The sequence below is a fragment of the Rhea pennata genome, chromosome 1 (assembly GCF_028389875.1).
Source record: "Rhea pennata isolate bPtePen1 chromosome 1, bPtePen1.pri, whole genome shotgun sequence".
In the NCBI taxonomy this organism is placed as follows: domain Eukaryota; kingdom Metazoa; phylum Chordata; class Aves; order Rheiformes; family Rheidae; genus Rhea; species Rhea pennata.
This window is the reverse complement of record NC_084663.1, coordinates 86,171,087-86,194,033: the sequence shown is the minus strand read 5'-3', so window position 1 is coordinate 86,194,033 and position 22,947 is coordinate 86,171,087. Positions and strand designations below refer to the sequence as shown.

The window sequence follows — 22,947 nt, the reverse complement described above, 5'->3', positions numbered from 1 at the left end:
GGTGGGCTTGCAGCTCATGTGTCTCTTGCTTTTGGAAGTGTTGATGCTTTTGGGAAGGGTGTGGGTAGGTCAGGATAGAAGGGCTGGCGGAGCAGGGAACGGAGAGCCAGACGTGAGAGAGCTGCATTCAGTTTTGCTTTCTGTGTCTTTCAACTACAAACTGCTGAGGAATGTAGCCAGCAAGGGCGTGAACTTTGCAAATAGGAGGCAGGAAGAGTAGTTGGTCCCTTCTGACTCCATCCACCTCTCCCAGCTTGGGCTTGGCCTTCTCCCACCCTTCTAATTATTTATTAACTACAACCCAGGAAGTGTTTTGCAAATTGTGAAAATTAAACCCTTGCTTGTGGCCTGCTGTTTGCCCGCCTTGGAACTACCTTTTCCTCTGTCCACCCCAGAACAGGCCAAGTTCAGAGTTTTGCCTGTGCTGATCAGATGCAGGTGAGTCACAGGGTTTGCAACAGACCCAAAGTACTGTCAGCTGCTCCTTCCAGAGCTGTGGAACTCACCATGGTGAGCATCCAGCCATGTCTCTAGGGTACGAGTCCACCCCTTACTCTGTCAAGTTGTTTGATCTCTCTCCCAAGTCCATTTCAGATACTACTGTGTTGATGCTTCTGATAATATTTTATTTTTTAGTAAGACCCTCTGGTTAAAGGCTGTGGTACTCTCTCTACCCGCTGCTGCTAGTCCCCTATCAGTGGGGATCTACTGGTCAAGATCCTGATGCCATCCTGTGGGTGAGTGTTGTGTATGCTAGCTAAGGACAGAAAACAGTGCTGTTGGTGAGAAAAATAAAAATACTGGAAGTAGGAATCAGGCAGAGGGGAAAAAAGAGCACCTTGGACTAGGAGCTACAGGATGGCTGGAAGACTGAGTTCAGTGTGTTAGATTACTATTGCTGCTGCTCCTCCTCCTCACTTTTACAAAGAGAGAGAAGAGCCAATACAACTATTTTCTGCCTTCTGCAGGCCCTGCAGCTGCAGCATCTCAAAACATTTTTTGTACAGAGAGAGATCAGGTATCACACCTTTTCTAAGCCTGGTTATTTCTTGATTTGTTACAGTCTTACAGCCCTAATTGACAAAACTCTTCACTGTTAATCCAAATGGGAGCTCTGTTGTTGGGACTGCAGCAACATGGTATAAGGAAATGAGACTGGCCACCAGCATTAATCTATGGCTAGATTCTGGTTGGGCCCAGCATTGTCCTGTGGTCCTGTAGCCTGCCAGAGAGCATCTGGCTTGGACAAATCGCAGGAAGATGGTCCATCTGCCCATTCCCCCAGAGCAAATGGCCTTTATTTGGCAGCTCTAACACAGCGCAAGAATGCTGCAGCTGAGCTACTAGGTGGTTCTGTGTAGAACTGCAACCTCCTGCCTATACCTTTCCTTCAAGCTGAGAATTACAGGGTGGCAAATGCAGTGCTGATTTAAAAAAAAAAAATTTTTTTTAAATAAGAACCACAGACCAATAAAACTGATATTTAGAAAGAGCAAGAGATTAGATACCATAATAGAGAAATAAAATAGAGATAATAATAGAGAAAGGAATGAATATGACATTAAAGAAAGAGTTGGTATCTACTTTTGTAAAGGAAATCCTATCTTGGAATACTATTGGAGTTCTCTGAGGGACTTAGCAAGCTTGTAGACAAGGGGAATCTGGCTGATACAGTTTGCTTGGATTTGACAAGCTTCCCTTCCCTGTCAGTCTCTATTTTTTCCCCCAGCAGTCCATATGTGAGCATTTTTTAATTAGCTACTTCATTTATCCTCTTTTTTTTTTAAATTGATTCCTGTGCTAGTTGTGGCCTAGCTCCACAAAGGATTTATAAGATGAGGTTCTATAGTCTGTATTGTACTGAAGGCCAAACTACACAGTAAGAATAGTCCCTTTGATGCTGAAATCTCTTGACCTGTTAATTATATTAAGAAAGTATTTCAGTAGCTCAATTACAGTCTGGTGTTGCATGCTCCAGCCTTTACAGAGAACAACTTCAAAGATAACAAGCAATTGCTTCTCTAAATATAACCCACGCGATATTTGCTCAGCTTATCAGTTGGAACTCTTCACTGGTAATTTTTTATTATCTGTCTTGGTGTCTTTGATCTGGACCACCTGTGCATACCTAGTCCTTTCCTGATGTGGAAACAATTAGAGGTTTAAATTCACTTTGTAAATTATGTGATTTAGGATTTGTATCCACACAGATACTACCTTGTGGGCTATACTGCTCCCAGAGGTTTGCTCAACTGGAGGATACTGAATTACATGGGTTTAGCTCTAACTTTCCGTTTCTATCTTGATTGGGGCTCTTTGGCACCTGGTTCTTTCCCCACTCCCCTATGTCTCAGTAATGTTCTGTTCCTTGGGCAGATACTCTGTTTTGTCCAGTTTTTAAGGTGTAGGGATGCCTCAATTTTATTTTTATCTGCTATGGCTTCCTATCAACCCTGCATAATCTAATATCCTTTTGATAGCAGGAATTCCCTTTTGTGACTTCTGCCCAGAACTTCTCCTGCTCTGGTCTGCTTCTTTTCTGTCTTTGAGTAAGTATCACTATTACTTTGCTTGATTTGTTTGGTTCCTATCATTTCTATCCAAACTCTAAATGTCATTACTTTCCTATGCCAGCACTACTCTGGCTCTGATTTGCGTTAGGTGCAGCCCATTCTTTGTGTAAAGACTGTTGCCTTGGGCCACAGTTTTCTGTGCCTTTGAAGTTTCCCATGTTTTAGGTCTGTACAGCAGGAGCTCTTCAACTTACCATGTCCCTGCTGATTGTCTGCGTGAAACTGGAAGCATTTCAAACGAAGGTGGTGTAGATGCTTAAATCGTCTTTCTAGCAATAAAGCTTGGCTTCCTCTCCTCTCCTGTACTTCCTTTTGCTAGTTTCAATATCTTCCTTGGCCACAAGTTATGTTAGTTATGTTTGGGCCATTGCTAGCAATCTGTTCAGCTGCTTTGCAGAATTTCCCAGTCTACTGGTGTGCAGAGAAGTTTGCAGCTGCTGATGTTTGAAATAAACAAATCTCTTACTGTTCCTGCTGCCCACACTTCATGTCTCAGCTACCATACAGAGTAGCTGAGATACGGCCCCAGGGAAGAGTCAGGCTCCTTCACCAGTTGGATTGCCCTCCTTAGCCACTCCATAGCACTCTTGCTTTCATGAGAACTGCAGACCTTAAAACCAGTGCGAAGAGAAAAGGCAGTCATGGGCTGTAAACTGTTAGTTTTCTTTCCTTCTATCTTCTTGTATAAATTGACATGTTTAACTCAGTATGCTGTCTTGGTACCTTGCAGGTTCTAGGCTGGACTCTCTTGATGCCATATATGCCAGTCTTAGCTAATATCTGTTTGTCCTGCTTTGTGCCTGCTTTTCTAGGCAGATTCACCCACCCCTAAGCTATAATGCTTCTGTCAAAGGCACATTCTGGAAGCAGACTGTGTTTCAAAAGCTGGTTGGAAGACACTGCTGTGCTCAGAGTGCTAGCCCAGGCCTCAAAAGCTGCAAGTCTGTTCTGAGTTTGCATGGATTCCCTCTGTGGGTGTATAGAGCACATGGGATATTTATCTGCTGAGAAGGTGGCTGCATGACTTATTCATTGGTGAGCTGGAGCATGGAGGTTTCAGCTAGGTAGCTGAGAACAGCCCAGGAGAACCCAAGCTGTGCGGCTGAGTGGGTGGTCAAATGTGAGCGTTTCATTGCTGAATGTATGCTAGCATGTGCTGGCTTGCAGATGCATGGGTGACCTCAGGCAGCTGTGGTCCACTTGGCACTACTGCAAGGACTTTTGGGGGCATTGATTATTGGCCCCTTAGGGAGGAAGAGGAAAAGATGACTTGTAGAGCTGAACTTTATGAACACAACCGGAACCCAGGAAGAACTTGGCTAGTCAACCCCACTGTGATAAAAGGCAGAGACCCCAAAATAATGGGGTGGGGGGAGGAGGAGAAAAAATGCAAAATGAGAAGCAGAAGTGTGTGCAAAGCAGCTTGGGGCTGGGGAGTTGATGGCTCAGAGCACTTCCTGTTCCTGGAGTTGCGCGTGCCCAGCTGCGTACTAGGTTACTCTTGTCTGTGCCCAACAGCAGTGCACAGAGCACCAGGAGAACAAGGGATGTGTCCAGAGTGAGGTTAATGGAGACGGACTGAATGGACTAACAGTAGATGCCAGGAGAGATACATGGCCAGCTCCCAGGAGACGCGGAAACAGCTTGGCATTGGGTGCTCCAGCACAGACCTCCGACTTCCCTTTTCTCGTCAGCATAAAGAGATCTTTCCTCTGTGTTTGCTGAGTTGCTTTGGTGGTAGCCAGTTGGCCCCCCTTTCCTCTCTCCCTCCAGAATGGTGAGGTAAGAGGGACTGAATGGTGTGTGGGCGGGGAGAGGGACCAGGAATGTAAGGCAGAAAAAAGGGATCATCCTGGCAGCTGTAACTCAGTGGAAGCCTTTCATGGGCTGGGGCAGGTATCATAGATGCAAGTTTCGTTTTGCTCCTGCTAGCTGTCACCTGTGTGGGTATGGGATGCCTCTAGAGATGCTGGCTGGGGAGCGTCCTACCTCACTGTGTAAGTCTCCACAATAAAGCTGTGGAATTTGAAAGCAATTTGAAAATATTTTTTTCATTTACCTGGTCCTGTTTTTATTTCCTCTGCTAGGTGGTTTCACCGTGACCTGAGTGGTCTGGAAGCTGAAGCCTTGCTGAAGGGACGGGGCGTCCATGGGAGCTTTCTAGCCAGGCCCAGTAGGAAGAATCAGGGGGACTTTTCTCTTTCAGTTCGGTAGGTAACTTGGACTCCAACTTCTGCCTTTCGAGGGTTACATATTCAGAATGCTTGAATCCTCCTGTGTCCTGGCCTCTCCTTCCCCCTCTTTTTATTCCTTTGAGTTATTTTCAAGCTGTAAAAGGTCTGGAGTTTCCCAGCATCGTCCAGACCTTCTCTCAGGTTGCCCCAGGAGCTTCCCTTTCCAGTCCTTTCCTTTCACTGAATTGATTTGTTCTGGTTCCATGGCAGGAGAGAATTCAGGGACTCCAACTTTTCTGCCTCTTTTCCAATCCCCTCACTGGCCCGCTTTTTGCATGATCCCACAGGGTTGGTGACCAGGTAACCCACATCCGCATCCAGAATACTGGAGATTTCTATGACCTGTATGGAGGGGAGAAGTTTGCAACCTTGTCGGAACTGGTGGAGTACTACACGCAGCAACAGGGCTCATTGCAGGACAAGGATGGAACCATCATCGACCTGCGGTACCCACTCAACTGCTCTGACCCCACTACAGAGAGGTATAGAGAAATCAAAGCAGTTAGTGTGTCTGTGCTGAGACCTCCTCTGTGTTTCATGGCCTGTGACCATGCCACCATCCCTGCGGCTAACCTTACAGAAATGGTGTCTCCTGCCTCCCACACTTTCCTATGTTTTCACAGGGACAGCATCCCCGGGAATAGCTGGATATACCCTTCCCATCACACCAGACCCAATAGGGCCCTATCTGTATTTGTTTTCTTGTTGTCTTTGCTATTTATATCCTGTTTCTAAGAGCAAAGGTTGTGGCATTAGTTCTGTGTCTGTAGTGGTCCCCAGAATGAAAAGATGTGTGAGAGCCCTCAGCCCTGCCCGAGACTTCTATGATTATTCCAGACGTGGGTGACTCATGCACCTGAAAGTAAGGCCGCGTTCCCCTGCTATTCCTGGCCTGCTCAATCTTCTTCTTGTCCCCACTTTGCATATGTCTCCTGATACCAAGTTCCTAAATCAAATCAGGTGGTTTTGCCCTTGCCTTGTACTTTCAGGCTCTTTGATGCAGCACGAGGAGCTATCCGTGTTTTGCTCTGGGATGGGGGCAGATTCCTATATGGGGAGCAGATAGTTCTGTCCTATGCACCTGGAGACAAGCAACAAGATGCCATGTGAGAAGCACCTGGGCACCCCCAACCTTGTGCAGGGCTGCAAGGGTGCAATGTCTGCACTCTAGCCATCCTTTCCAGTCAAGGCCGTTGGGTTGTGGCCATGCAGTTTCCTCCCTTCCTCCCTGCGGTTGGAAACTTCTCCCCCCCCCCCCCAAGCTCTTACGAAAGCTCCTCTCACTCTCTCCCCAAGAGATTTTCCATCACGTGGTTTCGAAGAGCTAAGCTCCACTAGAGGGGGAGGGGAGAGAACAGGACCCATTAACTCCTTCCTACCTGTGAAGGGGAAGCCCTCTTTTTGAGCAGGAGGGGAATCAACCATTTCCCAGACATCCTGGACACTTGCAGGTGGTGGCTGGATGCTTCTTTGAAAAGCAGATCAGATGAGCAGAAATTAGTAATTACTGTGCAACAGAAGTCATCAGCTATTTATTGGAGTGTATGAGGTAAAGATCAAAAGAAATTAAAGCTAGGCACTGCTATCTAAGACACAGTAGCTCTCTGCCACTTGTAATGACTTGTCTTGTAATGACTCCTAAGATGATGTATAGAGAAATGTGTTGGTTTGGCCAGATGCAAGAGTTGCATGAATCCAGAGAAGGGGTGAATGAATGCCCTGGCTGCTTCTGTGACTGCCTCCTGGACTAGATTTTAAGTCTGGGGAATGGATAGCAGAAGAACCATAACAACATGAAGGTCACCATAGGCAGCAATATCATCTTAGGCTTCTACTATTAATTGCTTTGTGGGCAGCAAACCTGTTTCTGTGGCTCTACCTACGCTGACTAGTCTACTAAGCATCAGGGCAGCCTTGACTGCAGTGTGTGCAGTGACATATGGACTATGTCTGACCTTTCTTGCAGTACCTGAGGTGAGCAGAATCAGGGAGAGGCATTTCAAAGTCTGATGCAACAGCTACCTGCTTTTGAAATACTGTTAATCAGGGGAAGACACCCCAAGTGGCTGTGGCTCCAGCTGCCAAGGAACTTTTGTGGAAGCAGTACAGAGTCACAATGAAAACAGCCTCCAGCTGGTGTGACAGCTTCACTGCAAAGGCCCCTAAGTGCAGAGCCCAACAGTGCAGAGCCTGAACAGGGATGTCCCAGGACTGGAGGGATCTGTTTGAGCCATATCCAACCTTACCTGGAAGAGAAGAGCCCAAATCTGCTCCCTGCCATTGAACTGGAAGAAGTGAAGGGACAGAAGCACCAGGGCTGGGGTGACCCCTGGGCGGAGATGGGTCCAGACCTGGTAGAACCAGCAAGTGGGTACCAGGAGGAGTGGGATGGTTTGGAGCAACACCAGTGCCTAGAACATCTCATGGCTCTCAATTTGATACAGTTTGTCTCTATGCTTCTCTAATTGGTGGCTCAGCAGCACCTCTGTCACCATCTGATATGATCCAAAGAGGCTGTGGAGCTTGAAATAGGCATGAGGAAATGCAGCATCTCTATGGAGGCAACCTGTGACGCATCTGGGGTTCCTATAGTGCCAGAGCCCTGGGGTAGGAGGAGAGGACAGGATTGTCCCATCTCTAAGCCTGCTTCTGTTGACCAACCCTTCCACCCACATCCTGCAGGAGAAGAGAGGGCTCACCAGGCAGGCATATCCATCACAGAGGTATTTGTAGGTGAGAAGGGGGTTGGCTTGTGCCATTTGCGCCAAGCTTGTGTCCCTCTGCTCCCTGTGGCCAGCCATGAAGCGGGGCAGAGAGTGCCTTGGTCAGATGGGGACACTCCCTGCCTTGTGGTGAGAGGACAGCTCATGGATCAGCAACAACAAAAAGTACCAGGAGCAGAACATGGCCTCCAGGTGGCTACTGGTCTCTACCCCCATGACCAGGATGATTGCTGCAGTGTGATCTGTTCAGAGAATAGGAATTTCTTTTTGATTGAAAAGATGAGTGAGTTTCAGAAAGAGGGATCATTGCTAGAGGTCTAAGAAAAGTATCTTTTCCTAGGATCATTCTTTGATGAGTATGAGCTTAACACAGCAATCTGGGTGCTGCTAAATCAGATGGGAGACTTTCTGACTCACTGGGCATTTATTTTCATTTCCTTGGTGTTTGTGTTTTGAAAGCACCCTGCAACAGTAAGGCTGGAATCTGTGGAGCCTGCCCATGCTGGGAGATACTGAATACTACAGGCTACCCACCCCCAGCTGGGTCTTCCAGCCAGCAAGCATTGCTTGCCTTTGGGTTTGTATATCACACAACCAAATTCCACTTGGTGCTTTACCCCTTTGTCCTGCGTTAACAGCATTCTGCCTGCCTGGTTCCAGAATCACAGAGCAGTTGGGGTTGGAAGGGACCTTGGAGATCATCTAGTTCAACCTGGCTGCTCAAACAGGTTACCTAGTAGAGTAAACTGTCCAGTCAGCTTTTAAATATCTACAAGAATGGAGTCTTCACAGCCTACTCTGGGTAACCTGCTCCACTAATCTGTCATTCTCACAGTCAAGAAATTCTTCCTCATTTTCAGATGGAACTTCCTGTGTTTCAGTTTGTGCCTGTTGCCTCTTGTCCTGTCACTGGGCACCACTGAAGAGAGTCTGGCTTTATCCTCTTGACACCCTCCCTTAAGATATTTGCATACATTGCTAAGATCCCCTCTTAGTCTTCTCCAGGCTAAACAAGCCCAGCTCTCACAGTCTCTCATAGGAGAGATGCTCCAGTCCCTTAGTCATCTTCATAGCCTTCTGCTGAGCTAACTGCAGTAGCTCCGTGTCTCTCTTGTATTGGGGAGCCCAGAACTGGACACAGTAGTCTTCATGTGGCCTTACCAGAGCTGAGTGCAGGGGGAGTACATCACCTTCCTCGACTTGCTGGCAATGCTTTTCCTAATGCACCACAGATACTATTGGCCTTCTTGACTACAAGGTCACATTGCTGGCTTATGGTCAGCTTCCTGTTCAGCAAGACTCTTGGGTCCTTCTCTACATGGCTGCTTTCCAGTAGGTCAGCCCATAGGCTATACTGGTGCATAGGGCTATTCCTCCGTAGGTGCAGAACTCTGCACTTGCCTTTATTGAACTTCAAGAGGTTCCTCTCTGCCCAGGTCCCTCTGAATGGGAGCATAGCCCTTTGGTGTATCAGTCCATTCTAGCTTCATGTCCTCCTCTTCCTTTTCCTGCCGGTACAGTCCACTTCTTTCTCTCTCACCTGCCTTTCCCAAGATCCTGCTCCTTGCTTAGTTTTGTTCTCTGTCTGTCTGTCTGTCTCTCTCTCTGCTTCTCTCTCTCTTTCTGTTGCTTTCTTTCCTTTCCCTCCCCCAATGTTGCTGCCCATCACTCCTCAGTTCAGGGGCAACCACTACTTGTATCTGCACCTCTGTTATGACCTGCTCTTGTTTTTCTTGTAGGTGGTACCATGGGCATCTGTCTGGCCCTGCAGCTGAGTCACTGCTCCAGGCCAAGGCCACCCCTTGGACTTTCTTGGTGCGAGAGAGTCTCAGCAAACCTGGGGATTTTGTTTTGTCTGTTCTGACTGACCAATTTAAACCTGGGTCTGATGCTCCACCAGCTGGGGCAACCAGTGGCTCTGGGGCCCGGCTCAAAGTCACCCATGTCAAGATCATGTGCGAGGTGAGTAGGGTAGAAGGACAAAAGGAAAGGGAGTGGAAGAGGCCTCTGCCTATCTCTGCTGATCATGTCCCCAAAAGCATGGTCATGATCAGCTTGATTACTGCCCAGAGTGCCTGTGAAACTGAAGTAAAGGGTGGTCTCACCTTGCAGGTTCCTTATGTCCTTGCCTAGGACAGGGTGACCATGGGCAATGCTGGGTGCTTAAATAGGAGGAAACAAGGTTAGAACTCCATAAGGAGTCTGTGGTGAAGGAGAAAGAAGGGTTCCTAGTCTGATGATTAGCTTATGAAAGAGATAAAGATGTAAAAAACTTTTGGGGGACAAGAGGCATCTGCAAGATCTCCAGACCTAGTCTGGAAGATGTTATCAACCTGTCTGTCACAAGTTCTCCTATCTTTTTCCTGTGGAATAATGCAGGGAGTAGAAGAGAATTTCAAAGCAATTGAGTTTAAATGAATGCTGAGGACAAGATGTTGTCTCTGAATTTCTATCCACTGAGGAGAGAAGGCATCAGTTCATCATTTTATGAGCTTAACGTTCTCAGGGCAAATTACTATTTGACCTTCTTGCCAGAGAAAATGCTCTTCCAGACAGCACAGAGTGGTGCTAGGGCTTTGCACATCAGTGTTACCTTTTCCCTGAGCATTGTCAGATTTAACTGTAGGACTGTTAGGGGATATAACTCTATTGCTCTATTCAGAATGGGCGCTACACAGTTGGAGGTGCAGAAGTGTTTGACAGCTTGGCAGAGCTGGTGGAGCATTTCAAGAAAACTGGGATTGAGGAGGTCTCTGGCTCCTTTGTGTACCTGAAGCAGGTAAATAGTTTTCTCATTACAGAAATCCTTTGGAAGGATCCACTTGTTTGTTTCTGCTTTCTGTCCCTCTCCTCCTTTTCTGCAGAGCACACAGAGGAGACTTGGCTCTCCAGCAGCCTCTCTCTCTGATGCCAACCTGTTGTCTTTTCCCAGCCCTACTATGCTACTAGGGTGAATGCTGCTGACATTGAGAATAGAGTGCAGGAGCTGAACAAGAAGAGTCTGACTGAGGAAACTTCCAAGGCTGGATTCTGGGAGGAATTTGATGTAAGCAACTGTGGTAGAGGATAGTCATATGGCTTTTTGGGAAGTCCCTGCTTATCACCTCTTCTCCATCTGTAGTTTATTCCTGGACACAAACTTCTTAGGCAGTCTTGTCAATTTTTGTCAGTCTTTCTCTGAAAATATTCTGTTTGGATCCTGTTCCTGTAGAGTATTAGTATAATCTTAAGTGAACCCACTGAGGTTGAAATGTGCCTTTTCATGGATGGGAAAGCCAGTAACCAGGGATCAGGCCATGAACCTTGGACTTTTCTAGTCCAGATTTACTTTTAATTCTCTGCTCTCCCAGAAACACATCCAAATGTCCTCAGAGTTGCCACTGTTCCTCTGAGTCCCCGTGTCCCCTGTCACAGATTGTGACCTTGTCATGATTATTCTCTGTTCTGCTCTCAGAGCCTGCAAAAACAGGAAGCCAAGCACCTGTATGACCGTCATGAGGGTCAGAGACCTGAGAACAAGAGCAAGAACCGGTATAAGAACATCTTGCCCTGTGAGTCTTGTTTCTCCAATGTAAATAAAAGCAAGTACAGACAGGGATGCAATGAAGAGCTGTCCAAGTCATCTCTGGCCTTGCCTCAGCCTGCTCTAGGCTCCAGAGTGGGGACAGGTTACAAGGTGTGCAGCACTGGGGATTTAGGAGTTGATTAGAGAGGTCACAGCCTTTCCATGCCCTTGAAGGCAGTAGGGATGCATTAGGCTTATTTGCTCATAGTGTGGTCCAGCACAGAGGGAGGGAGAGAGATGTGTGGGATTGGTCTGACCCCCAGAGGAGGAGAAATGAAAATATGTGGCAGGATGCATACACTGGGTAATGTAAATGAGATAGTGTAGGGCAGGGAGGGAGCTCCAGAGAGCTGAGCACAGAATATCTCATTTCTCCGTTGATTTTTTCACTGCAACTCCAGTCGATCACTCCAGAGTCATTCTCCAAGGAAGGGATCCAAAGATCCCTGGATCTGACTATATCAATGCGAACTATGTCAAGGTGAGATTCTGAAAAGATGACTGTATATGTGGGGGGAGAGGGTTGCCTGATCCCTGCAGCCCACTTAATCTTCTCCATCCACCCACAGAACAATCTAATCAGCCCAGATGAGTGCACCAAGACCTACATTGCCAGCCAGGGTTGCCTGGATGCCACGGTTAATGACTTCTGGCAGATGGTGTGGCAGGAGAACACGCGCATTATTGTGATGACCACACGGGAAGTAGAGAAAGGACGGGTAAGTAGGTGTTTGTAGGAGTCTTGGAGCTGCCCTCTTATATCCTTCAACTACTGCTTTTTTTTTCTCTCTTGCCCTCTTTCTGTCCATTCTTACTCTACCTGCATCCTCTGTCCACACAGAACAAATGTGTACCCTACTGGCCAGAGGTGGGCAGCACGAAAGAATATGGTCCCTACATTGTGGAGAACGCTGGGGAGCATGATGCGTTGGAGTACAAACTCCGGCAACTCTGTGTGTCGCCGATAAATGATGTGAGTGTGCCAAGTCAGGAGCTGTCATGGTGCCTATGGGTCTAACAGTGGCTATATGTCTAAGGCTGGGAATTGCTGGGTGCTGTGGTAATGCTGCTGTTGTATCTCTCCTGGGGTCAGTGTTCACCTGGTTTGGGTGGGTCATTTGGTGGAAGGACCAAGGAGTGAACAGGAGCCAGATGCTCTGGCTTCAGATCTACCTCTCCTAGGACAGAGGCCAAGACTGGACTGGCTAGGCCAGGACTGGGCTGTAGCTTTGCCAGTGGGATGTTCTGTTATTGTCAGGGTGAGGCTGTGCGTGAGATTTGGCACTACCAGTACCTGAGTTGGCCTGACCATGGCGTCCCCAGTGAGCCAGGAGGAGTGCTCAGCTTCCTCGATCAAATCAACCAGAAGCAGGAGAGCATCCCACATGCTGGGCCTATTCTGGTGCATTGCAGGTGGGTACAAAGGCTGGGATTTGAAGCCTTTTCCATCTCTCCTCTATTGTGAGACATAGAAAGTCTCTGTCCTGTTGCACTAGTCATTCCCCAAGACTTGTGAGTGAAGCATACACCAGCCCTGGTACTTCCTTTGCCCTCTTTCTTTGACACCCCTAAATGAATGATGCTCATTGCATTCTTCTGTGGCATTGCTGAACAGCTGTTATAAGTGCTACTTCCTTCCCAGAAGCAGCTGCATTTTTCTTCAGGACCCTGGTTCATGCCTAGATGGGTGGTTGCAGATACCATAGTAATTGTGACCACTGCTTGTCTTCTCCTTGCAGTGCTGGAATTGGCCGCACTGGGACTATCATCGTCATTGATATGATAGTGGAAACGATCTCCACCAAGGGTAAGAGGACCCTACAGTGTCCTGAAATGGACTGGCCTTAAGTCCTGCTGCGGGGCGTTAAAAACATGAAATATCCGTGGGAGAGATCCTGCGCTGCTGGATAGCTGAACTGTATCCACTCACTGTACCTTTAGCCTTCTCTGAGCTTGGGTTCTTCAACCAGGGCCAGATTTGAAGGATGTTGAGCAGGAAGGAGGGATGAGAGGACTCCTGTAAAGAATATGAAGGGCAGTGGAAAGCTCCCAGCTGAGCTCCCTTGTGCCTACTTTGGACAGAGAATGGGATAGGGTGTCAGCAAACATGCCCATAAGCATTTCTGGTGCCCCCTGCTAGGGCTGGACTGTGACATTGACATCCAGAAGACCATCCAGATGGTGAGGGCCCAGCGCTCTGGAATGGTGCAGACAGAGGCCCAATACAAGTTCATCTACATGGCCATTTGCCAGTTCATAGAAACTACCAAGAAAAAGCTGGAAGTCATCCAGGTGAGAAAGAGAACTCTACATTCCCACTCTATGCATCTATACCCTGTATGATGCTGGCTCTGAGCCAAAGTGCTCTGTTTCCTAAACCTCAAGCAATTGCTGGGACCTGCTCAGACTGTGATGGTGCACTGAGATATGAATCCCTTCCCTACCCTTTAAAATTCAATGGACAATATTGCAGCTCAAATACCAACCCCTTCTGAACAAATAACCACATTAAAACCTATTGCTGTTTATTTCAACCATGTTCTGTGCAACGCTTCCACCAAGTGCTGTTCACTTACAAGCTGGATTGAAGACAGGTATAGACTTGGCCCTCTCCTTTCCTCTTTGTCTTTCCCATCCTGGTTCTGTAGCTGCTGCCCAAACCCTTGTGGAAAGTATAGGAACTCTTTTCTCCTATTAGCTGATAAGTGACATCTTTTAGCTCTACCTTTAGCCTCTGGCAGCACCAACCAGCTGCTATTTAATGTTCTTCAGCTGACATATAGGACTATCAGGCATGCCAGTGCCTCCAGTAATTAGTTGCCCCCACTGTTCACCTACATACAAGGAGGCATTAGCAGTCTTACTGCTCCCTTCTGCGACAGCAGTGGGTAGAGTGCACCAAGAGCCTGAAGACTTCAGCAATCCACCCACCTCTACCCAGATACTAGAGTGAGGCACTGGTAAGAGCTGCAACTCTTTTATGGTATCTTTCTTGCTTCTCCCAGACCTCTCTTCTCAGCTTGGCTTTTCTCTCCTGCAGTCTCAGAAAGGGAAGCCCAGTGAGTCTGAGTATGGCAACATCGCCTATCCACCTGCTGTGAGGAACATGCATGCCAAGGCCACGCGAAAATCCTCCAAGTAAGATCTTTTTGCCATAGTCTTCCCTGCTGACTTGGCTAGCTTTTTCCTCCTGTTCACTTTTTCATTTGCTCTTACAGGCAGAAAGAGGAGTCAACGGTTTATGAGAACCTGGGGAAGAAAGAGGAGAAGGTGAAGAAACAGCGCTCCGCAGAGAAGAAGCTGAAAGGCTCACTAAAGAAAAAATAAGTTGCAGGTAGCCCCTCGTGGGGTATGAACCTAGGGTTCAAACTGGAGAGCATGTCCAGACTGGCCTATCTCATATCCCTTTCTCTTGGACTGGAACTAGGCCTTCCCTCTTTCCTCCATGCAGTCTTTCAGTGCTACGAACTGTACTGTTTTCCAGCTTAGCTGACTACCCTCTTTGACCCTTGTCTGGGCAGGCCAGCTAAGTCTCCCCCTGCCCCTTCATCACTCATTAACAGGGAAAAAAAATCACATCCTGTCTTTCCTTTTCTCTGTGAACACTGGCAGCCAGACTCCTCTGTTATGTCAGCTTTAGTTTCTGCTCTTCTGTTAGGAAGAGCTTTACACAAGAGTTACATCTTCACCTATTGCTATGAGTTGCAGTTCAGCCTTTTAGTGCACTGGCTCTCTAAAAGCTCATTTTTTTAGAGAAGCCTGGTATTTTTTTATCCTTCCACCTTGTCAGTGTTCCAACAGAAAACATCCTTTTTCCTTAAACCCAACCCTCTGCCCTTGTCTATCTACTCTCGGGATAGTGTAAATAAACCAGAATTTGATATGATGACTGTTTTCTGCTTTGTCTGTAAATAAATATGTATTTGTTTGAATGCTGGGTTCTCAAAGCTTTCTTCATAACTTATTTGTGTGTTCATGTCTTCCTACAACTTTCAGTCTCCTTAACAGAAGTCATGACTAATTATGGTGGTTCCTTGCCGAGAGGCTTTTGAGTGCTGGTAATTAGCAAGTAAATCCAAGCATAGAAAACGAGCTGTGGCAAGCTCAGGAGCAGACTTTTGCACCTGAATTATGGTATTTGGAAAAGTTACTTCTCATCCAAGTCTACAGTCATTTTGTCATCTGTCTTTGGTAGCATTCAATGGCCTTGGACAGTAAGTCATGACTAAGTGCTGCTTCAGCAAACAGAATAATGAACTGTGGTGCCTGCTGGTTCTGCCCTTGTAGTTCCGCCCTGGTAGTTCTGCCCCTTCTGCAAAGGAAGGAAGAGCAATTTCATCTTTCCAGAGAAAAGAGACCAGGACATGGCTACACTGTGCCATTATTGCAATGTGGCATTCCTACCACCACTTCTGTGAATGCCATAAAGCACCCCTGAGCACTGAAATCCATCCTTGCTGGTGGTAGAAATGACTTCAGCCTGATCTTTAAAGCCTTGCTAATTAAAACTAGGCCCCAGCCTGTGACCTGTACCTAGGAATCATTTGGGACAATGCTGAGACAGCTTGGATACAGTCACAATTTAACAGTGCAAACCCAAACCTTTCATGGCATTTGGCTTCGATCACAGAGAAAGTGCTGGGGAACCTTTAATGTGCAAATATACATACTAGTTAAATTGTGGGTATTTGGTACTCAAAGAAAAAGATGGATCAGGTGCTGGAACTAGAATCTGGTTAGAGCTGATGGCTGGAAGAGTTAAGTCTTGGGAAAAAAAAAAGATTGAACTAAAATTGACAAAAAGTGGCCTAGGACCCAGACCAGCATAGCTCAGGATGATTTAATCTGGTCTGAGACACACACAGGCCCTGTTCGGGAAGATGATAGGATTCAGGGAAATGAATAGTCAGTAACATCAGCTGCCTGATGTTCCCCACAGGAATAAGCCAAGCACTTTTTCGAAGTCTAGCTGTCATTTTCCCCTGCTTTACCGTGGGGACGCCAATATTCAGGTTCTTTCCTCTCAGTCTTCAACTACAAATCCAGGAGGTGGGGAGGCAGAAAGGAGGAATGAAGCATAGCTTGAACTCCGATCCATGTAGCTTGTAAAACAGTGAAACTGAAGTACTTCCCTGGGAGCTGGTAATATGAAGCAGCTACCAGTCTCTACAAACCATCTGGAAGCAGACAAAAACTGCATACTTTTAACCTTGCACCCTCTCAGCATCTATGCCCACACTCAGTTGGCACTCTTTTTTAGCCACTGAGCATGCTTAGACACAATACTTTTTTTTTGTTTTAATTTTTACAAATCTTTAGAAGAATCACTGAGCAGACAGTGTCACAAACAAGTATTCCAGCAGTTACAGGTGCCTGATGAATTACATTTTACTGAGTTCAGCCTCAGGTTCTCTTGGAATCAGGAGGGAAAGAGAAAAAGATTTACTAGAAAAAAGCCTGGTGGTGGTGGCAGCAAAACTCACTGACTTGGAGAGGAAAAAAAAAATAAAAAAGAGCGAGAGAGGCAGAGAGAGAGAGAAAGGAAGGTCTGAGTCTACTGTATAGAAATCCAGACATACTGAAATTTAGAGGTGAATTACTAGATCCACATGGCCTCACACCAGTAAGTAAATTTAACTGATGGGGAAAAGAAGGGATTAAAGCCCAATCCCACAGCCAGGTCACTACAGACAGAGCTGGAGCAGGAGAACGAAACCTGGCTACTAGATTAAGAATTCCAAAATGAGGTCAAATGATGCTAGTGGAGGGAATTCAAAGCTCCTCATAGGCATCTTCTGCTGGTCAGTGACAGTGGTTCTGGAAAGCTTTAGTTCTTTCATTTCTTCCCTTGTTTGAGTAGGAGACTGTCACTGAAAGGGAGACAGAAATGAGTCATTAGTCCCAAAAGCACAGGCAAGACTAAGCCAGACCCTTACTGCAGGATTGGAAGCCACACCCAAAGGATTTCAGCTTCAGCCCTGGTGAATAAACGCCTATTTCAAAGCCCCTTAAGCCTACTGGAGGAATAAGGTGAGGCATGATCAAACAGGCAGAGACTCCATGGAAAAGAAACTATCTCCGATTTCCTCTCTTTATTTTAAACTTTTAGCTGCATACTCTTAAACTTGGCTGGCACTGCCTCATCCAGTAACACCAAACAGATTAGGCAGAAGCCAAACTTTCTCTAGGTCTGAGAGCAAGGAATGATACATGCTGGCATGGACTGGAAAGCTTTTGGAGAATTAGTGATAACAAAGAGAAGAGAATGTTTCCTACACTCAATTAACTGCCTATTTGCAGCCCTCTTTGGTCACCCTACACAAAGGATGAATCAAAGGACATTCCTCAGTTTACTGCTCTTGCCTTCTCTATGCAAGGTTCTTCATGGGACATACAGAGCTCCAATTCCTGAACATTTGCTACTTGATACTACTTGGAGAAATGCAAGTGTCACATCACAAATGGGGGCCGAGATAGAGATTGAATGAACTCCCTATGGCCAGGAGGGTCCAAGGCAGCAACATCCCGGGCTCCAAACAAACATATACACCCTCTTTCCAAGTACTCACAAAAGGATCAAAATAAAGATCAGCGCCTTACCTTCCTCTGTGTGCCAGAAGATGCATTAAGGAGAAGGAGGGGGAAAAAAGAAAAAAAAGAGTAAAGCATTAGATTTAATATGCTTTTAGCTTCTGCAGTAAGCAAGGCTACTCCCTACTTGGCTCTATCCTCTGGCATCAAGGTCTTATCAGAGGAAAGATCCTGAAGCTCCTGAGAGCACTCCAGAAAGATAACCAGCTTCACAGTTAAGGTGCATGTAAATCCACCCACAACAGCCCTCTGTCCCCTTTACCTGGTAAAGCCCTCATCTTGCAGGTTCAGCACCAAGTTATCTGCTGTGAGATACACACGGTTTTGTGAGGCAGCAATCTGAAACAGAAATCCACAACAGAGGTTGTATAAAACAGACAAGTATTAAAGAACAAGGAGGAAGGGTATTAATAAAGAACCTAACTCCCCCTCAAGACACAGCTTTGCACTTTTGAACATTACATTTGACCTTGCTTAGGACTTTTCCAGTGAGTGGAGAGGGAACAACATGAAAAAGGAACCCCCTATGAAGCAGAATTAGTCTGTCCCCAATTTAGGCTAAAGTTATGTTTAAACACATTTAAAATGAACAGAAGTTTCTGCATGACAGTTCTCTATTTTAGATAATTGAACTAATAGACTAACAATTTAGCTGTTAATGCTATATTTATATTTGAATTCAGAGTACCTGTGAACTCTTGCCTGTATTTACTTAAGATCTTAGATTTATCTATGCACTTCCCCAAAATAGCTTTGTCATGGTCCAGACTTCCCATTCCAGCGCCATCAGACTTTCTAAAAGTAGTGCTCATTCCTTCTCCCTGTCAGACAGATCTTTGATCCCAGGCTTATTTGTTCCCCATTTGTCAGGCTGCAGGAAACCAGGAGCTTTCGGCAGCTGCAGCTGGTGTGGGTGATGGAATCTGATGTGGATCTGGCCTTGTCACGTGGAAGGCATGAACTCATAGCCTCACACCTAATTGCCGATCATGGCTAGCTAACCTTATGCTCTATTTGAGCAGATAAGGGCTAAGTAGGAACAAAGATCAGGACAGGACAGTCACATTCGCCTTAAAATCATCACATGGCCACTGGATTGAGAGAGGTGGCACAAGGAAACACAGGAGGAAGAAAAATCTGGCACCCCACTACTCACCGTTTTTGAAATGTTCTGAGCAGCTCGGATTTTACGTAGCTTGATGTAGCCTGGATTCCTGCTCAGAGCTTCACCAAGGTACAGGGGGGCAAAAGTTAAGGAAAAATCTGCTAGCAGAAGCCCCCACCTTGAAGAAATTCTTTCTAAACCACATCATCAAACATCTTGAGAAAAATGATCTCTATCCCAGTCACTTAGAGCTCTAGGTAGGGATAACTTTACTTCCCCAACCAGGAACAGGGTTATTGTTACACACAACCAATAAAAGTTAAACCTTCCAACAGGAAGTGGAGGCTCATGGCCTACTCTGCTCTGACCTGTAATCTCAGACAAATCCCACTCCAGCCTACTGCAGGGAAAAAATGATCGCTTTAAGTAGATCTCTCATCTCATCAGTCTCCTAAATGCAAATCAAATAATGCAACAGATTCTCAGGACAGTCAAACTCACAAACCACCTCCCACAAAGTCTCCCAGAAATGGATATCATCTTGGCAGCCGTAGCTTCCCCTTCAGCCTGAACAATCTTCTGCTTCTGTTCCTGCTTGGCCTTCTCCACCAGGAACTGTGCACGCTGTGCCTCCTGTTGGGCTGTACAGGGAACAGCCAAAAGCATTCAAAGCAGATCCCATCTTCCCAAACCTTCAGCAGAATGCTACCGCTGAGGCCTCGTGGCTCATGCTTCCCAAGCAAATGATAGCGTTCAGGAGCCATACCCACATCTAAGAAATGTTTCTGAACACACTTTTTTCTAACCAACAACGACTACACCCTTTAAACATAATTCCCATCGTAAGTGACAGTCCCAGTTTGGAAGAGGAACCTCTATAGCTTTGGAAACTCAGTCCAACGGATGTTCTATTCCATTAGCAATAACCCAACATTTTCTGGTAATACTTATGAAACAATCTGGTTAGACATATTACTAAGGAAGACAAAATTTACAACTTTGAAACTGTATCCATGCAGTAGCAGTGACATACTACCCCAAATTTAGCTTCCTTGTTTAATAATTCAACAGAAATGCAAAGGAAACTCACTCCTTTTAAATGTAAATTGAACTCACCCACTTGCTTAGCCTCCACAGCTGCTGTGTATTCACGACTGAAGCTCAGTTCTGTGATAGCCACATCATCTAGAATGAGGCTGAAATCCTTGGCTCTCTCTGTCAGTTCTCGTCGAATGAGCAGGGACACCTGAAACACAAATATGGAGAAAAGAATACTACACAGAGGCTACTTCTCACTTCCTGTACATTCCAGAACAGAAGCGCAGCTGTCCCTCACAGTTCATTCACATTGGGCTAGTGTGAGGAATCACATAAAACAAATCCTGAAACAAAGATTAATACATGTCCCCAAATTTTCTGTTCACTTCTTCTGCATATTCATAGCTACTTAAAACACTTTAAAAATATAGTTTATTTGTATTTATTAACTATTAAAAGTAATTATTTATGAAAAATAAAAGAGTTTTCTTGAAAGTCTTTTGTTTACACAGCCTATCTCATCTAGTTCCACAGTTCCCACGTGTGTTTTCACAACAAGTATTTCTTTCTCCATCTTGAATGTCATTGTTCTAGGTTTGACTGTCTCCTCGTCCTTGCACTTAGACTGATAAAATAACAAATCCTGCTCCCCATCCCCATATGTTACAGATGCATCTCTTACCTAGTGTTGCTACTCCAATTTTCTAATCTCTTTCTATGAGTAGTCTTTAAATCTTATGATTTGTTCTGCTTACCTCTGAGTTGCCTCGGGTTTACCAGTATCTTTATCAAATAGGCTGACAAGTCCCAGACAAAATGTTGATTTAAATGGAAATTATTGCTACAGTATCACATCCTTGACTATTTTAGCATTTGCTTTCACCTTCATTGTTGCTCTTCACTGAGCAGAATTCTAAAAAGGTGCCAGAACATTTTACTGAGTGAACTGTGAGCAAAAAACTATGTAAAGCCACTTCATTTTCTTCTGAGTATCAAGGGCTTCAGTATTCATCACTTTACAGTTATTGCTGCTGGATGAATTATGACAGGAAAAGAATAAAATTCAGTTTGTTCCGAAATTTCAGACATAATCTAACAGTCTTTGCTGCTTCTGATAAATCTAGATCAACTGCAGATGTTGTTTCCTTTGCTATCACATTCTCCCTTTCCATCCATTCTCCTTACACAAGACTCATAACAAATCTATTCGGTGCACGTCATACGGCCTAGGACAGAACCATAAAGTCCCTGCTATGGATCAATCATAGGACAACACCTGACCAATTAGTCCTGCTCTTTACTTTGTTGTCATGGATCAGAAAGCAGTTAAGAAATGCTTTGTATTTTGTCCTTCTGATAACTTATCCTCTATAGCAGCAGATCTTCCCTAAAACCTTTTGAAAGAAAACTAACTAAAATCACCAATTTACATCCCCTCAGTGGGGATAGATGACAGTTATTCTCAGCATCCCTGACAATCAAATTTTCAGAACATGAACTTTCAGACGTAGGCATTTTTTGTTTGTTTTAAATTATTTCTATCATTTTGCAACCCCCCAGATTACCCCTTTAACTTTTTTAAAAAATAGAAACATTTGCCACCTTTAGATTTTCTGGAACAGCACTGTTCATCACTGAGATCTTATCACTTTATTAACAGATCACCCACCTCTCTTTTCAGATCCTTTAGCGCTTTTTAAATGTGCTTTGACAGCTCTTTTGAAGCCCAAGCAGGGTCAAGGTAATCATTTTTTAAAGCCAGTTATGCCATTGCCTGTGGACTATGATGTAAGTCAGTTCTCTCTTCCCTATCACTACACCACAGTGCCCCCCCCCCTTTTTAATCTCTACACAGAGTATCCGTTTCTCTTCCCCGTATCTAGTGGTACAGTGCTACCGTTTATATCTCTATTCAAATCAAACTGTAAGTTACATGCCCTTTCCATTTGGATACTTCTGCCATCAGCCTAAAAAATAGCTATACTTTATCTGTTATAACATTTCCCACGTCCACAATTTAGATGTTCCTTTGCGATCTGAATGCTAGACTTCTCTGAAGAGTTACCTGGGCTCTCTGAGTGATGAGCTGTGAAGCGTTGAACTTGGCGACCACGCTCTTGAGCACTTCGTTAACAATGGAAGGCAGTACTCGCTCCTCGTAGTCCAAGCCCAGGCGCTGGTACATGCTGGGCAGCTCTGCAGCGTTGGGGCGCGTGAGAACACGCAGTGAGATGTTCACCATCTGCAGGTCTGCAAGAAAGACAGATGAACAGGGCCACAACCCTGGCTGGGCTCGTGCCACTGTCTTGGAGCCCCCCCTACCCCTCAGTACTGCCAGTGCCTTGTGCTCTGGCTGGTGAAGCAGCTCTTACCTTTAGATCCCGTGGGAGAGGAGATTTTGCGTGGCCGGGCTCGGATGTCGTAGATGATAGGGTACTGAAACCACGGGATCCTGCGGAGGAACAGAGACTCGTTGCAGGGCGCGGCCGGAGCAGCGCAGCCCCTGGGGGTCGGGGTGGTGACCGGGGCCACGGCCGGGGCTCGGCTCGCGGACGGCCCTTACCTGAAGTGGAGCCCCTCGGCGAGGATGGTGTCCTGCTGGACACCGCCGATGCGGTTGAAAAAGATGGCCCGCTGGCCGCCTTCCACTGCGGGGAGAAGGGACAGGGGCAGGGTCAGCGCGGCAGGCGTGGGGCTGGAATCGGGGCCGGGGAGAGGGACTCACCGATAAAAACGGACTCGCGGACGCCGTAGGCCAGGGCGCCAGCGCCCAGGAGCAGCTTCAGGGCTGTGCCGACGCCACGGGGCCCCGCCGGCAACCGCCCGGCCAAGTCCTTCAGATTCTGCGCCATGGCCGCGCCGCGCCGCGCCGCGCGCCAGCCGGGAAGGACACCGGAAGGTCCCCGCGTCGAGGCGTTCCGGGAGGAAACCGTGGCACAAGCAGGGCCCCGCTCAGTCCCCCGTTCTGGGCAACCGCACTGCGCTCCGGAAGTGGGTCCGGCCGGGACCGGTTAGCAGATGCCGTTAGGCCGCAGCCGGAGCGCCATCTTGGATCGTCGCGGCATCCAATTAGCAGCTGGGAAACAGGAGCCAATCGATTGCGGCGGAAATGAAGTCA

General features: G+C 46.5%; 2 protein-coding genes and 1 long non-coding RNA gene across 6 annotated transcripts; 1 reads left to right on the top strand and 2 right to left on the bottom strand.

Annotated features, from left to right (window-relative positions):
• Positions 1–717: 717 nt before the first annotated feature.
• PTPN6 (protein tyrosine phosphatase non-receptor type 6) lies at positions 718–15,019 on the top strand. 4 transcript variants are annotated; one of them, XM_062594556.1, is made up of 18 exons: positions 718–737; positions 2,481–2,549; positions 3,386–3,608; positions 4,092–4,355; positions 4,661–4,783; positions 5,095–5,289; positions 9,270–9,492; positions 10,193–10,309; positions 10,463–10,576; positions 10,985–11,081; positions 11,497–11,576; positions 11,665–11,814; positions 11,937–12,068; positions 12,354–12,508; positions 12,835–12,902; positions 13,236–13,387; positions 14,136–14,233; positions 14,314–15,019. In XM_062594556.1, the coding sequence occupies exons 4-18, from the start codon at positions 4,348–4,350 to the stop codon at positions 14,420–14,422; spliced, it is 1,821 nt and encodes a 606-aa protein (XP_062450540.1). In that variant the 5' UTR covers positions 718–737; positions 2,481–2,549; positions 3,386–3,608; positions 4,092–4,347; the 3' UTR covers positions 14,423–15,019. The 4 variants fall into 4 exon arrangements, with proteins under 4 accessions (XP_062450540.1, XP_062450534.1, XP_062450556.1 ...); XM_062594550.1 differs by lacking the exon at positions 718–737 and having other exon boundaries at positions 2,416–2,549; XM_062594572.1 differs by lacking the exons at positions 718–737; positions 2,481–2,549 and having other exon boundaries at positions 3,333–3,608.
• Positions 13,604–16,984, bottom strand: LOC134150804 (uncharacterized). Its single transcript, XR_009960722.1, has 2 exons — positions 16,087–16,984; positions 13,604–14,344 (listed from the first exon to the last, which is right to left on the bottom strand). It is a non-coding gene; the product is annotated as an uncharacterized LOC134150804 (long non-coding RNA).
• Positions 16,985–17,676: 692 nt separating this feature from the next.
• Positions 17,677–22,863, bottom strand: PHB2 (prohibitin 2). Its single transcript, XM_062594721.1, has 9 exons — positions 22,555–22,863; positions 22,393–22,477; positions 22,202–22,281; positions 21,895–22,079; positions 19,908–20,037; positions 19,329–19,432; positions 18,843–18,920; positions 17,949–18,025; positions 17,677–17,701 (listed from the first exon to the last, which is right to left on the bottom strand). Exons 1-9 carry the CDS (start codon positions 22,679–22,681, stop codon positions 17,692–17,694), a joined length of 876 nt encoding a protein of 291 aa, XP_062450705.1. The 5' UTR covers positions 22,682–22,863; the 3' UTR covers positions 17,677–17,691.
• Positions 22,864–22,947: the final 84 nt, after the last annotated feature.